This window comes from Oncorhynchus mykiss, chromosome 2 (assembly GCF_013265735.2).
Source record: "Oncorhynchus mykiss isolate Arlee chromosome 2, USDA_OmykA_1.1, whole genome shotgun sequence".
Lineage (NCBI taxonomy): Eukaryota > Metazoa > Chordata > Actinopteri > Salmoniformes > Salmonidae > Oncorhynchus > Oncorhynchus mykiss.
This window is the reverse complement of record NC_048566.1, coordinates 94,837,795-94,855,125: the sequence shown is the minus strand read 5'-3', so window position 1 is coordinate 94,855,125 and position 17,331 is coordinate 94,837,795. Positions and strand designations below refer to the sequence as shown.

The window sequence follows — 17,331 nt, the reverse complement described above, 5'->3', positions numbered from 1 at the left end:
GATGAACCTGGCTTTAGGTGAGGCAGATGAACCTGGCTTTACGTGAGGCAGATGAACCTGGCTTTAGGTGAGGCAGATGAACCTGGCTTTAGGTGAGGCAGAGGAACCTGGCTTTAGGTGAGGCAGATGAACCTGGCTTTAAGTGAGGAAGATGAACCTGGCTTTAGGTGAGGCAGATGAACCTGGCTTTAAGTGAGGAAGATGAACCTGGCTTTAGGTGAGGCAGATGAACCTGGCTTTAGGTGAGGCAGATGAACCTGGCTTTAGGTGAGGCAGATGAACCTGGCTTTACGTGAGGCAGATGAACCTGGCTTTACGTGAGGCAGATGAACCTGGCTTTAGGTGAGGCAGATGCACCAGGCTTTAGGTGAGGCAGATGAACCAGGCTTTAGGTGAGGCAGATGAACCTGGCTTTAGGTGAGGCAGATGAACCTGGCTTTACGTGAGGCAGATGAACCTGGCTTTAGGTGAGGCAGATGAACCTGGCTTTACGTGAGGCAGGTGAACCTGGCTTTACGTGAGGCAGATGAACCTGGCTTTACGTGAGGCAGATGAACCTGGCTTTACGTGAGGCAGATGAACCTGGCTTTAAGTGAGGCAGATGAACCTGGCTTTAGGTGAGGCAGATGAACCTGGCTTTAGGTGAGGCAGATGAACCTGGCTTTAAGTGAGGAAGATGAACCTGGCTTTAGGTGAGGCAGATGAACCTGGCTTTAGGTGAGGCAGATGAACCTGGCTTTAGGTGAGGCAGAGGAACCTGGCTTTAGGTGAGGCAGAGGAACCTGGCTTTAGGTGAGGCAGATGAACCTGGCTTTACGTGAGGCAGAGGAACCTGGCTTTAGGTGAGGAAGATGAACCTGGCTTTAGGTGAGGCAGATGAACCTGGCTTTAAGTGAGGCAGATGAACCTGTATCCATATTACTTTCATATCATCTGACATGAGATCCTCTCTCAGCCTAACAGGAATATGACTCTGGACATACTGTACATGGCAACACCTCCTATTTACATTTCTGGCTTTCCTGTATATTCTATAACCATGTATAGCTCCCACTGCATCATCAAAGGAATTATCTAAGTGTGTTTCAGAGATGGCAAAAATATGAACGTTTTCTGATGTTAATAAGTTGTCAATTTACATTAACCTTGTTTTATGTCCTGCTGATTTAAAAATAAAGATGATCAGTTCAACGGGAAAGTGAGCCTGTCAGGTAGCCTGTCAGGTAGCCAGTATCCTTAATTCTTGTACAGAATCCAGCCTAGCAGAAGCGATGATGTGCAATATTCCTGATTTATTTTTTTAACCATTTTTCCCTGCTGACCTCCATTGATTTAGTCCCCCTAATTTTGGCCATCCTAAAGGAGGTAAAAACTTCAATAACTTTCAAACAGATGATGAGATACATGCGGTTTAGACGATTGGAGGATTATCAACACAATTAACATATTATTTGTCCCAATGACCCATCAAAATATACAGGGGTGTTTTATTGGACACCCTACACATTACAGTATAAGATACTTACAGAATGTAAGCGATGACTCCGATAGACCAGCAGTCCACTGCTTTGCTGTAGGGCTTCTGAGCCAGAACCTCGGGGGCTGTGGAGAACATCATAAGGTAGAGATTGATATAGAACATTGTGTGGGTGATGTTTCCTGAGGTTAAATTAGGTCAAATAAGTTTAGGTTAGCCAGAGTTAAAGAGATACGAGTAGATGAGGTCAATGTTTGGGTTACTACTACTACTACTTCAGACTGCCATACGTCATAGCTGTTCGTCTTCCTGTCTGTCTAACGACGCAGATTTTGTTTCCACATGTTGTACCCTTCTGCTCTAAGTAGTGTGCACTTGTTCACTACTATTCATTGATTTAAGAGGGAAGGGCAGTTGTAAGAAATATGCTGGAAACACTCTCTAGCTCCTGGAATGTCCTACACCAATCCAAAGCTTCTAAATGCGTGTGGAGGAGTTCAACAGGAGTACACTGGGGGGAATTGGGACACAACCAGACAGGCACGTAACTTGCAGGGTGGACAGAGGGGTCATAACCCTCCCTATAATATACCAGGATGAATTCGATGGATAGTACATTTTTTCCCACCATAGCTACTGACTTTCTGTGGCTTTAGACTAAGCAGTACTACTCAATTCCTTATTTTATGATTGGACCCCCCGCTGCCAATAATGCTTTTGGTTTGGCCCGGGTCTTCAGAGGTCGTGGTTTGTGAAGGGAAAAAAGCTGTGCAAGGCTTGTAAAGAGAACGGAGCAAGAGCTTCCTTCCCTCCCTCCCTCCCTCCCTCCCTCCCTCCCTCCCTAACAAACCCTTCATTCTGTGAGCTAACTTGTAATAAATAAATAAGTAGTCACACATGGTAAATTCATAAGTACAAATAAGAATTATTTAATTACGAAGTGACTAGATATGCATCTCATGTGTGAATGCCATTTCTCAAAACGAGTGATAATTGGTAACGGTTATATTCGGCTCAATTTTGTCAGTTCAAAGATAACTTTGGTAGTATTATAAACTTTGAAACAACTAGTTTCAAGTAGGCTATAGAATTATAGAAGGGCTGTTTCTCTGAATCTCAGGCAGTACTTGTATTTTTTTATGAATCCCCATTAGCTGCTTCCAAGGCATCAGCTAATCCTTCCTGGGGTCCGGGGAAACGTGTCATTCGGTACACAAATGTACCAAAAAATGTGATCGAACTGAATGCACCCCAGAACTGACGTTCTCATAGACGTTCTCCAAAATAATTGCCAAACATGGTTACTATCTGAACTGTTAAGAGACAAACTCACAGTTTAAAGTAATACAGTCATTATTCAGTTGTAGCCCAGAATTCACCAGAAACAACAATTTCACAGATATTTCTTCAAAATAAAATCTCCTGGGGGGGGCACCCCACAATTTGCAACACAAAGTTACACCCTTGCAACCAGAGAGCCTCCTCACCCACATATCCTGGTGTTCCACAGGCTGTAGCCATCACGTCTCCTGTCCCCTCCATCTTAGACAGACCAAAGTCACTGATCATGATCTTAGCCTCATCATGGGGGTTGTAGTAGAGAAGGTTCTCTGGCTGACAGAGGAAGCACATCAACAACACATGTATGGAAAAAATATATCATTAAACGCTTCCTGAGTATTCCTGTTGGTGAGAGAGAGAGAGAGAGAGAGGAAGAGAGAGAGAGAGAGAGAGAGAGAGAGAGAGAGAGAGAGAGAGAGGGGGAGATAGAGAGAGAGAGAGAGAGAGAGGGGGGGGGAGAGAGAGAGAGAGAGAGAGAGGGGGAGAGAGAGAGAGAGAGAGAGGGAGAGAGAGAGAGAGAGAGAGAGAGAGAGAGATAAAGAAAGAGATTGTGTGCGAGTGCATGTCCGTACCTTGATGTCTCTGTGTACAATACCCATAGCGTGGAGGTAGGTGACTGTGTGTGTGTGTGTGTGTGTGTGTGTGTGTGTGTGTGTGTGTGTGTGTGTGTGTGTGTGCGTGTGTGTGTGCGTGTGTGTGTGTGCGTGTGCGTGTGTGTGTGCGTGTGTGTGTGCGCGTGTGTATTCATACCTTGAGGTCTCTGTGTACGATGCCCATGTCGTGGAGGTAGGTGACTGTGTGTGTGTGTGTGTGTGTGTGTGTGCGTGTGTGCGTGTGTGCGTGTGTGTGTGCGCGTGTGTATTCGTACCTTGAGGTCTCTGTGTACGATGCCCATGTCGTGGAGGTAGTTGACAGCATTCAACACCTGTTTAATGAGTCTGCTGGCATCCATCTCTGTGTAGAAGCCCTTCTCTACGATGCGGTCAAACAACTCACCCCCAGACACCCTGAGACAGAGACACAAGAACTGAATCAACCCTAACCAACTGTAACTCTAACCCTCAACCACAACCCTAGCCTGAACCTCAACCCTAAACTCAACCTCAACCCTAACCCTAGCCTCAACCTCAACCCTAAACTCAACCTCAACCCTAACCTCAACCCTAACCCTAGCCTCAATCTCAACCCTAACCCTAGCCTCAACCCTAACCCTAGCCTCAATCTCAACCCTAGCCTCAAACCTAACCCTAGCCTCAACCCTAACCCTAGCCTCAACCTCAACCCTAACCCTAGCCTCAACCTCAACCCTAACCCTAGCCTCAACCCTAATCCTAGCATCAACCCTAACCCTAGCCTCAACCCTAACCCTAGCCTCAACCCTAACCCTAGCCTCAATCTCAACCCTAACCCTAGCCTCAACCTCAACCCTAACCCTAATCATAGCCTCAACCCTAACCCTAGCCTCAACCTCAACCCTAACCCTAATCATAGCCTCAACCCTAACCCTAGCCTCAACCTCAACCCTAACCCTAGCCTCAACCCTAATCTTAGCCTCAACCCTAACCTCAACCCTAGCCTCAACCCTAACCCTAGCCTCAACCCTAACCTCAACCCTAACCCTAGCCTCAACCTCAACTCTAACCCTAGCCTCAACCCTAACCCTAACCTCAACCCTAACCTCAACCCTAACCCTAGCCTCAACCTCAACTCTAACCCTAGCCTCAACCCTAACCATAGCCTCAACCCTAATCCTAATCCTAGCTTCATGTCCACATCCCAGTTCAACCCAAAGAGGAGATTCTGGATGGAGATGCAGGTTGGAAAAAAACGATGCAGCCTTTTTACTTCGTGCCATCTTGGCTGAGCTACTATGTCAAGCATCGGGAAACGGACTGCAACATCTTAGAAGAGGTGAGGTGTTTTAGTTTAGCCAGGTGGCTGTAGAGATTAGCCCTGAATCACTACGTGTTGTGCGGTGCACAACAATATATATTGGACATGAATGACAGCTCCCCGATGCTCAAAAAGTATGAATGTTCTGGCGGGGGCAACACCGAGCTAGCCTGCAATGTCACTTCCTGGAGTGTTATGTCTCCATGAGACTCCATCTTAACCAACTTCATTTGGCTTCAATGCACCATTGAATGCTCACATAGGAATGAATCGTGTCACGTGATCGATGTCCTTGTCACTCTATATATACAGTCATTGAGTCAAACAGGTCACTCTGAGGGGAGAGAGGACTGAATTAACCTTCACTTAGGTCTGGTTTCCCAAACACTTACGTCTAGTCCTGGATTAATAGGCTATTTCAATTGACATTTCTCCTTTAAGCATGCTTTTCAGTCAAGGCTAAATCTATGTCTAGGGAAACCGGCCCTAGAGTCCATCTTTTCGCTGTGTTTGCTACAGTGTTACAGAAACAATGACATATAAAGGAAGCATAAAAGCAACTCTATGGCTTAGAGCCAAGGCCAAACTCTTACAGCTGCAAAACATGATACATTATCCAAGTGACCGAATTGCTCCAGTGCACACACTGATACAGAGTACTGGCACATCTTATTTACTACAGCTGGAGTACCGGAACATCTTATTTAACTACAGCTGGAGTACTGGAACATCTTATTTACTACAGCTGGAGTACTGGAACATCTTATTTACTACAGCTGGAGTACTGGCACATCTTATTTACTACAGCTGGAGTACTGGCACATCTTATTTAACTACAGCTGGAGTACTGGCACATCTTATTTACTACATTGGAGTACTGGCACATCTTATTTACTACAGCTGGAGTACCGGAACATCTTATTTACTACAGCTGGAGTACTGGCACATCTTATTTACTACAGCTTGAGTACTGGAACATCTTATTTACTACAGCTGGAGTACTGGCACATCTTATTTACTACAGCTGGAGTACTGGCACATCTTATTTACTACAGCTTGAGTACTGGAACATCTTATTTACTACAGCTGGAGTACCGGAACATCTTATTTACTACAGCTGGAGTACCGGAACATCTTATTTAACTACAGTTGAGTACTGGAACATCTTATTTACTACAGCTGGAGTACCGGAACATCTTATTTACTACAGCTGGAGTACTGGAACATCTTATTTACTACAGCTGGAGTACTGGAACATCTTATTTACTACAGCTGGAGTACCGGAACATCTTATTTAACTATAGCTTGAGTACTGGCACATCTTATTTACTACAGCTGGAGTACTGGCACATCTTATTTACTACAGCTGGAGTACTGGAACATCTTATTTACTACAGCTGGAGTACCGGAACATCTTATTTACTACAGCTTGAGTACTGGCACATCTTATTTACTACAGCTGGAGTACTGGCACATCTTATTTACTACAGCTGGAGTACTGGAACATCTTATTTACTACAGCTTGAGTACTGGCACATCTTATTTACTACAGCTGGAGTACTGGAACATCTTATTTACTACAGCTTGAGTACTGGCACATCTTATTTACTACAGCTGGAGTACTGACACATCTTATTTACTACAGCTGGAGTACTGGCACATCTTATTTACTACAGCTGGAGTACTGGAACATCTTATTTACTACAGCTTGAGTACTGGAACATCTTATTTACTACAGCTGGAGTACTGGAACATCTTATTTACTACAGCTTGAGTACTGGAACATCTTATTTACTACAGCTGGAGTACTGGAACATCTTATTTAACTACAGCTTGAGTACTGGAACATCTTATTTACTACAGCTTGAGTACTGGAACGTCTTCTAGAAATATGACACAGAGACAGACAGACACAGAGACAGAGACAGAGACAGAGAGACAGACAGACAGACAGACAGACAGACAGACAGACAGACAGACAGACAGACAGACAGACAGACAGACAGAGACAGAGACAGACTGACAGACAGACAGACGGAGACAGACAGAAGGTACTACTCACAACTGCATGATGAGGTATAGGTGGTTGGGGCTCTCATAGATGTCCTCCAAAGCCACAATGTTCTCATGTTTTATCCTGAAGAGAGAAAAACAGTGGATTTAATTCACTCACTATTAAACTCATAATTTTAATGCCCAGCACAATAAAGCACAATTTCTTCACAAAATGGCTTTGTTCATTACAATGAATTAAGTGTGTGTGTGTGTGTGTGTGTGTGTGTGTGTGTGTGTGTGTGTGTGTGTGTGTGTGTGTGTGATACAAAGTGAGTGAGTGAATGGTTGTGTGCGAGTTCATTAGTGGCGTGTGTGTGTGTGTTACAAAGTGATTGTGAGTAGATGTGTGTGACGACATGGCAGACAGTGAACCTGTTGAACCCTCTACTTCAACGTTTCTCCAGCCTTGAGTACAGACAGAGGTTAAGGGTCAAATGGCCCCTATTCCTTTTTTTTGTGTGTCATATTTTAGTAAAACATATATAGGCAAAAACAACAGACAACTTTACATTTACACACATTTCAACAAACATTAATGACATCACACTTCCTCAGACCCACATGTTCCCACTGTGTCCACACCCAATGTTGTGTCGTAACGTTGGTTATTCATTAATGTGAAGACTGTTATATTATCAAATAAATTATCTGTGTAATCATCATCACGTGATTAAACTAATCATGTAAACATTCATTAACTAGGAAGTCGGGGCACCACAGGAAAATGTTGTTTAAAGAGTTGCTATTTCCCGAATTTAACTCTCTTCAGATATTTTCATATCTTATCGATTACAGTCACTTATTAATGTATTATCACCTCATCAGTCCTATTCTGAATGTCGCAAACCCTTGGATATCTGCACGAACCCTAGCATAAATTATGAATCAGCAATATACCAATTGGCTTAATTATTTATTGACTAACTAACTAAATAATCACACAGAATTACATAAACACACACAGGATAGGTTATACATTGGTTACTAACATGATACAAAGAAAAGTCCCTAGTGGACGAAACCGATATGACAGCTTGGTAGACAAAGGAAAGGGGTGGGGACAGCGCAAGAGAGGGAAACTCAGAGTGGACCCACGTACATACAGTTGATTATTACACTCAGGGAAATGCTAATACTTTGAACATGAACAGCCAGTCATTTGAAAAGAAATTGCACTTTACATATTTACAAGTGTATGCCTTTGTTGTCTCTCTCTGTGAACTGAGTCTGCTGGAGAGAGTCGACAGGAAAGTCTCTGGTTGCGTTTCCCAGAAGTCACAAGGTCTTTTGTCGTTGTTTAACTTGTTCAGCGGGCTCTGGATAGTGTCTGTTATAATGGATATGTCAGACGTACCAATGGTCGTTTGACAAGGAAATGTTCTCCAGAATGGATCTTTCAGAGTATCATTCGTCGTTCAATCGGTTGCGTTTACCAGACTGAGGTACTTAAACAGCAGCAGACTGAATAATCGGCTCTTTAGTTTGTAGATTTCTTGACCATTTCAGCGTGGGGATGATCCCCCACGTTCTCTGGTCTTGTCCTTTGGTAGAGTTGTAGTTTTAAACCATTTTGCAACATCCGGTTCACGCCTTAAGTGTGCTTGGTCTATAGAGAGGTAGATGTCTCAACAGTTTGTAATGTATTCAGCTGCACGTAACTGGTCTTTATTTAAATCGCCAACCATTTCAACATGTAGCTACCGTTCCATGCTCTCATGTCACAGCTAGAACCACTTCACACACCGGCAGCAACCCGGCATGTTTTGGTCTAAATGTATAATTAGTCGTGAGTGGAGTAAAGAAGGGGCGTTCCGTGACGCTGAAGTAAATGTCTGTGCTCATGGGGGTCGTGGCCACTGACTTGGTTAAGACTTCATATGAAAAACAATTATTTCATTTGGAAGGCTAACATCACATGTTCCCCTAACATCACATGTTCCCCTAACATCACATGTTCCCCTAACATCACATGTTCCCCTAACATCACATTACATCTCTATTCTCATAAATAGTTCCATATTTAATCTGTTCCCCCACATCTGGATGTGACCCTGACAACTGGGAGATATATACATTAAGAGATACAGTTATGTTGTCCTACCATCTTTAGTTACATTACAAATTATTAACGAATTCCACGGGATTGTTTTTTGATTTCCCACCGAACACCCAACTGTCTGGATTTACAGAAATACTGTTTCATTATTCAACTTTTTGCTGTGTTAAAGTTGTGGCCAAGTCTCTCTCTCTGTGTCCTACAGTCACACATCCCAATACTACAGACCCAGAAGCAGAGACGTGTGCCACCCCCCTAATGCTTGTAGGGCTCTGACCCATATGACTTCAGATTGTGTTATGTTGTTTGTCTGTCTTCTTTCCAATATTTAAATAATAAAGCATTTGGTTCTTCCATTCTCTTAACGTTGGAGTATTACTTGACCTCCACTATTTAAGTGGGGTCTGCAGGGTAGCCTAGTGGTTAGAGCGTTGGACTAGTAACCAGAAGGTTGTAAGTTCAAATCCCCGAACACTGTTCCTAGGCCGTCATTGAAAATAAGAATTTGTTCTTTAACTGACTTGCCTAGTTAAATAAAGGTAAAATAAAAACTAACTTCTTCAATATAAGTGACAAAAATAATATTGTCCAATCCATTGGGTATCTCAACACACACCCATTTGCCATGTCGTGAAATATGCAGACAGATTAAAAGTAAACTTACATTGTAAAATGTCTGACAGACAGTTTTCTAACTATTCCCATAACTTTTAGACTTTATAGCAGAAGGAATTAATTATCGAGTCATTGTTAGTTGGCACCCTTTTCCCTATGGGCCATAGGCAGCCAAAGAAACCCACTCAACGTTCCTACTAATCATCAGCGAGTGACTCATGCAGTGTAATGGTAGCCCTGTCATGGTTAACCAGCACAACAAGCACCAGGGTCCTGTTCAGTAGGCACGAAACAGAAGAAAACGGTCCATGGAATGGAATGAAACAGGGAGGTACTATTTGAACTTGTCCAATAAGAAACAATGGATTTCAGTGGGTTTTTCGTTGCAAATCATTTTGCTACAATATGCTTTCATGAACATGACCCTGAAGCAGACGCTTGAAACAAAGAGTGAGGTGGGAGAGAGCTGGTGTCCAAGCAACAGGGTGTGGGTGAACACTAAAACGCCATGGAAACGAGGACGTAACTAATGATGGGCCTTGTTTAGAGAGACAGGTGGGTGAAGGAGGGGGAGGAGGAGGAGGGGTGTGTGTGTGTGTGTGTGTGTGTGTGTGTGTGTGTGTGTGTGTGTGTGTGTGTGTGTGTGTGTGTGTGTGTGTGTGAAACCTACACACAATGTTGCTGCTTCAGGGTGCTGGGATAAAGCATCGAGAAATACAAAACGGATGAGAGAGAGAGAGACGGAGAGAGAGAGGGACAGAAAGACAGAGAGAAAGAAGAGAGAGAGAGACAGTGAGAGAGAGGAGAGAAAGAGAGACAGAAAGAGAGACGGAGAGAGAGATGGAGAGACGGAGAGAAAGAGAGATGGAGAGAGAGACGTAGAGGGAGAGACGGCGAGAGAGAGACAGAGAGAGAGAGACAGAGAGAAAGAGAAATGGAAGAGAGAGAGAGACAAGAGAAAGAGAGAGAGAGCGACAGAAGAGAGAGACATGGAGAGAAAGAGAGAAGGAGAGAAAGAGAGACAGAGAAAGAGAGACGGAGAAGGAGAGACAGAGAAAGAGAGACGGAGAGAGAGATGGAGAGAAAGAGACAAGGAGAAAGGGAGAGATAGATGGAGAGAAAGAGACAGGGAGAGAGAGATGGAGAGAAAGAGAGAAGGAGAGAAAGAGAGACAGAGAAAGAGAGACGGAGAAGGAGAGACAGAGAAAGAGAGACGGAGAGAGAGATGGAGAGAAAGAGACAAGGAGAAAGGGAGAGATGGAGAGAGAGAGACAAGAGAAAGAGACAGAGAGAAAGGGAGAGATAGATGGAGAGAAAGAGACAGGGAGAGAGAGAAATAGAAAGGGCAGCAGAATCTAAAGAAGGCAATCGTAACCAAGCAACTTACTCCGCCCAACAGCAACCAAATTCTCATCAAGAGTGACTGATGGATAACCCCAGGCTCTGAGGAGAATTACCCATGAACTCGGGGGGGGGGGGGGGGGGGGGGGGGGGTGGATGGAGAGAGCTAGTGCCGTCCTCACCTGCATGCTCACATCAAGTCATGTGTTCTCTATTGACAGAGTGGAGCTACTCGGACAGAGTGGAGCTACTGTATATGACTGAATGAGTAACACATAACTAGAACTGGCATTGGCACCACAACGGCTGGTGAAGGTGTAAGTTGCTTTGACTCACTCTAGTCCATGTACGTGACTCAACTTGTAAAGACGCTTTGGATATGAATGACTGCTGAAAAAAAACCTCTTATTGACCAGCGGTTGGTAAGCCAGATATGGAGGGGAAGGGAAGTCCAAGGTATGAATCAACCTGCACAGAGATGATATCTAGTACAGGCGTTGTGACATTTTGGGAGGGTTGGGTTTCATACAGTAAGACCCATACTGTGAAGTGCAGTGTTTTTGTGTTATGGTACCTACATTTTTCAGATGTTCTTTTTACTAGATAGATACAGTTGAAGAGTCACAGGGAAGGAGCATAGCAACAGGACGGAACAGGTCGGTATTTGAGACACTGCATATGATTCTCCAAGAGGCAGAGTTACCCCACCCCTCTGGTACCTACTTCCTTAGCACGGCGATTTCGTTCTCGATGCTGGTCTCCTTCCCCTTCAGTGCTTTCTTAGGGATACACTTCACTGCAACCATCTTCCCTGTGGTCTTCTCCCTGGCCATTACCACTTCCGAGAATGCACCACTGTGGAGCGAGAGAGAGAGAGAGAGAGAGAGAGAGAGAGAGAGAGAGAGAGAGAGAGAGAGAGAGAGAGAGAGAGAGAGAGAGAGACATAGAGAGAGAGACATAGAGAGACATAGAGAGAGAGACATAGAGAGAGAGAGAGAGATAGACAGACAGACAGACAGACAGACAGACAGACAGACAGACAGACAGACAGACAGACAGACAGACAGACAGAGGAGAGAGAGACAGACAGAGGGAGAGAGAGATATATATAGAGAGAGAAAGAGCGAGAGAGATACAGAGAGAGAGAGAGAGAGAAAAAGAGAGGGAAGGAAGGAATAAGAAAGTAAATTGGTTAATTTTGCACAAAGCACAAACAGAGAGTATTGACATAAATGTATTGTAGAGAGCATCCAGAGAAAGACAGTGTAGAATATGTTAACATCACAGTGTAAATATTTACTGTAGACTAGACTAACTTTACAATGTACATATTTACTGTAGAACAGACTAACATTATACTGTGAATATGTACTGTAGAATAGACTAACATTATACTGTGAATATTTACTGTGTAACAGACTAACATTATACTGTACATATTTACTGTAGAATAGACTAACATTATACTGTGAAACTTACTGTAGAATAGACTAACATTATACTATGAATATTTACTGTAGAACAGACTAACATGATACTGTACATATTTACATTAAAGTAGACTAACATACTGTACATATTTACTGTAGAGTAGACTAACATACTTTGAAGCTGACTGTTAGAACTGTTAAGGCTCCATGGACTGATGAGGAATTGAAAAACTGTCTGGCTGCACATCTGACTGGCTGACTTACTGCAAATGCAGAAGTGATGTGACTAAACTCAACAAAAACAAGAAGAAACTTTATTATGAAGCCAAGATCAATGTTATAAAGAACGATGGAAAAGAACTTTGCAGTACTTTTAATAAAAGTATGAGCAGAAAGACAAATTCAACTCTTTGATTTGATTTGATTTGAAACCATTTGATGTTGCCATTTACTTTAATGATTACTTCATTGGCAAAGTGGACAAACTTAGGCAGGAAATGCCCACGACAAACAGTGAGCAATTATATTTATGTATAAAAAAAACTAATAATGGAAGAAAAGCAGTTGCAAGTTTGAATTTTGTGAAGTTAGTGTGGGAGAGGTGGAAAAATGATTGTTGACGATCAATAATGACAAACCTTCTGGCATTGACAACTTAGATGGAAAGCTACTGAGGATGGTAGCTGACTATAGCCACTCCTATCTGTCATATTTTTAATCTGAGCCTAGAGGAAAGTCTTTGTTCTCAGGCCTGGAGGGAAGCCAAAGTAATTCCACTACCCAAGAGTGGTAAAGCGGCCTTTACTGGTTCTAACAGCAGACCTATATGCTTGCTACCAGCTCTTAGCAAACTGTTATTTCTCTGTAAACAAATGAACAACAGACTTTCAGCATGCTTATAGAGAAGGGCACTCAACATGTTCTGCACTGGCAAAAGTGAATGATGATTGGTTGAAAGAAATTGACAATAAGAAGATTGTGGAAGCTGTACTGTTAGATTTCAGCCATTGATATTATTGACCATAACCTTTGGTTGAGAAAACCTTAAGTGCTATGGCTTTTCAACCAAGCTATCTATCTAATAGAACTCAAAAGATTTTATTTAACGGAAGCTTCTCTAATGTCAAACATGTAAAGTTTGGCGTACCGCAGGGCAGCTCTCTAGGCACTCTACTCTTTTCTATGTTTACCAATGACCTGCCACTGGCATTAAACAAAGCATGTGTGTCCATGTATGCTCATGATTCAACCATATACACATCAGCAAACACAGCTAATGAAGTCACTAAAACCCTTAACAAATAGTTGCAGTCTGTTTTGGAATGGGTGGCCAGCAATAAACTGGTCCTGAACATCTCTAAAACTAAGAGCATTGTATTTGGTACAAATCATTCCTCTGCCATATCGTGGATTCAGAGCTATCTATCTAATAGAACTCAAAATATTTTATTTAACGGAAGCTTCTCTAATGTCAAACATGTAAAGTGTGGCGTACCGCAGGGCATCTCTCTAGGCACTCTACTCTTTTCTATGTTTACCAATGACCTGCCACTGGCATTAAACAAAGCATGTGTGTCCATGTATGTCTCTAATAGTAGAGAGAATGATTTATTTCAGCTTTTATTTCTTTCATCATATTCCCTGTGGGTCAGAAGTTTACATACACTCAATTAGTATTTGGTAGCATTGCCTTTAAATTGTTTAACGTGGGTCAAACGTTTCGGGTAGCCTTCCACAAGCTTCCCACACTAAATTGGGGGAATTTTACATACACTCAATTAGTATTTGGTATTTGTCTATAAATAGTATTGTCTTTTTAAATGGCATTGTCTTTAAATAGCATTGTCTTTTAAAATAGCACTGTCTTTAAATAGCATTGTCTATAAATATTATTGTCTTTTTAAATAGCATTGTCTTTAAATAGCATTGTCTATAAATATTATTGTCTTTTTAAATAGCATTGTCTTTAAATAGCATTGTCTTTTAAAATAGCACTGTCTTTAAATAGCATTGTCTATAAATATTATTGTCTTTTTAAATAGCATTGTCTTTAAATAGCATTGTCTATAAATATTATTGTCTTTTTAAATAGCATTGTCTTTAAATAGCATTGTCTATAAATAGTATTGTCTTTTTAAATAGTATTGTCTTTTTAAATAGTATTGTCTTTTTAAATAGCATTGTCTTTAAATAGCATTGTCTTTAAATAGCATTGTCTATAAATAGTATTGTCTTTTTAAATAGTATTGTCTTTTTAAATAGCATTGTCTTTAAATAGCATTGTCTTTAAACCTCTTCAGGCATCTGGCTCCATTCGTTAAAACTTAACAAAAATCCAATGTGGAATTACGGGAATATTTGCCCCAACAGTCTGTAGCTGTTGCTATGCTACCATGTACATGCTCAGTCCACCTTAATGAATGTTGGAGAGGGCTACACCACCATTCTTATCCCTCAATATCTTTCCTCTCCCTTGCTCTTTGTCTATCCCTTGCTCTTTCTCCCTCCTATACGCTACCCTTCTTTTCTATCCTCTCTTTAATGTTATGTCATTATATTCTCCTTCACCACACAGCAAAAATGTGTTATTACGGTATATAGTGAATGTAATCAGCTCCATTGTCTATGACAGTATGTAATCAGCTCCATTGTCTATTACAGTATATAGTGAATGTAATCAGCTCCATTGTCTATTACAGTATATAATCAGCTCCATTGTCTATTACAGTATATAATCAGCTCCATTGTCTATGACAGTATATAGTGAATGTAATCAGCTCCATTGTCTATTACAGTATATAGTGAATGTAATCAGCTCCATTGTCTATTACAGTATATAATCAGCTCCATTGTCTATGACAGTATGTAATCAGCTCCATTGTCTATTACAGTATGTAATCAGCTCCATTGTCTATTACAGTATGTAATCAGCTCCATTGTCTATGACAGTATGTAATCAGCTCCATTGTCTATGACAGTATATAATCAGCTCCATTGTCTATTACAGTATATAGTGAATGTAATCAGCTCCATTGTCTATTACAGTATATAATCAGCTCCATTGTCTATGACAGTATGTAATCAGCTCTAGGGTCTATTACAGTATTGTCATGACGTTGGCCTGAGGGGGGAGGTTTATGAACCCCATAAAAACGTTCCCCTTTTTCCTCTCTCTACTCCGATGTGACTATAGCGATGTGACTATTGAAAATCACTTTGTTAACATTGCGAGAGAGTCTGGTGACATCAAAAGTTGGGAAACGGAACCATATTTCGGAAATCCAACCAGTTTAAAATATGTGTTGGTACTTAATTAATATGATGTCAGATCAGTTGGCGTCTGAGACATGATTACTGATGATAGGACGACATAAACTGTATCTTGGAAAATCTACGCATTCTAGTTATCAGATTCACATGGAATTGTTGTGCAATTTAAATGTTTAAATATGAAACTATTTGTGAAAAGATTAAATGTAATTTAGCTTCTTAATGAAAGAACGGTTTCTCATAGAGTAAACTCTGCCAACTCAGTGGCCCCGCCCATGTGAACAGACATTGGTTGTAAACTCTGCCAACTCAGTGGCCCCGCCAATGTGAACAGACAGTGGTTGTAAACTCTGCCAACTCAGTGGCTCCGCCCATGTGAACAGACAGTGGTTGTAAACTATGAAACACGCCCCTCTCTCCCAAACCTATAAATACCCTGTTACGAAAATGTAACTTCCTTTTCCAAGGATGTGTGGACTTGAGGTCCCCGTGTTGAAAGGACAAAGACCACCTACAGAACTAAGCCAACCTTAGAGAACCTAACGAAATTAGCATCAAATTTCAATGTGACGGTGACGACCTACACGCCGGATGGATGAATTTCGACTATATCAGCCAGAATATAGCATGAGCATATAGCATTGCAACTTGGTATGAACTTTGAACTCTTATTCACTAAAGTACGTGATACTTCCTAGCCGTCGCGTTAGCGCAGCAACTGTAGACGTGGGCTAGGAGAGGACGGACAGAGTATCTATTCTACCACAAGACGACAGTACTACCAAGGGTCCATTCTACCATCAGACATTCTTCAAAGGACAACCCGGCCTCCCATCTACCACCAACCGATCGAAGCGCAGCTCAGAGTAAATATTTATTGCATTTTCCTTTTTCAAATGGGCGGTAATTTAGAATGCATAAGATACTGTATTTACAATAGCATAGCTGCCTACAGCCCGAAAGAGACATAGCTTCTCCCTTTGTTCCTCAGTCTTCCCGCTCTTTCATTCAAAATCCCACCCCCTTTCTTTGGGTAAACAGCTGTCATATCTATTCCGTCCGCTAGGGACGTTTTCCTTTATGACATAATTTGTAATCAATGTATGATACATTCTGTGTATATGTAATTCTGTGTAATTATTTAGGTATTTAGTAAATAAATAATTCAACCAAATTTTGTATTGCTGATTCAACTTGTTAGCCAGGGTTCGTGAAGATAACCAAGAATTTACAACTTTCAGATTAGACTAAACAAGGTGACGATTAAATATTGACTGCTATTGATGTAAAAGATTACCAGGTCTTTAAGAGTTTATTCGGAAGATAACAGCTCTATAAACATTATTTCATGGTGCCCCAACTTTCTAGTTAATTACATTCACCTGATTAGCTTAATCAGGTAATATGAATTACAGAGAAATTATTTTATAGAATAGCACGTCATATCACTTAATCTGGCATAGCCATAGACACGACAGTATATAATCAGCTCCATGGTCTATTACAGTATATAATCAGCTCCATGGTCTATTACAGTATATAATCAGCTCCATGGTCTATTACAGTATATAATCAGCTCCATTGTCTATTACAGTATATAATCAGCTCCATGGTCTATTACAGTATATAATCAGCTCCATGGTCTATTACAGTATATAATCAGCTCCATTGTCTATTACAGTATATAATCAGCTCCATGGTCTATTACAGTATATAATCAGCTCCATGGTCTATTACAGTATATAATCAGCTCCATTGTCTATTACAGTATATAATCAGCTCCATGGTCTATTACAGTATATAATCAGCTCCATTGTCTATTACAGTATATAATCAGCTCCATGGTCTATTAC

At 41.5% G+C, this 17,331-nt stretch overlaps 1 protein-coding gene across 1 annotated transcript in view; it reads right to left on the bottom strand.

Annotated features, from left to right (window-relative positions):
- LOC110500328 (calcium/calmodulin-dependent protein kinase type 1D) overlaps positions 1-17,331 on the bottom strand; it is a 57,664-nt gene that overhangs the window by 17,314 nt on the left and 23,019 nt on the right. The window contains exons 2-6 of the mRNA XM_036959770.1: positions 11,502-11,633; positions 6,774-6,848; positions 3,687-3,825; positions 2,965-3,091; positions 1,527-1,602 (exon numbers count right to left, since the gene is read on the bottom strand). Of these exons, the coding sequence (XP_036815665.1) occupies positions 1,527-1,602; positions 2,965-3,091; positions 3,687-3,825; positions 6,774-6,848; positions 11,502-11,633 (549 nt within the window). The remainder of the gene's footprint in view (positions 1-1,526; positions 1,603-2,964; positions 3,092-3,686; positions 3,826-6,773; positions 6,849-11,501; positions 11,634-17,331) is intronic.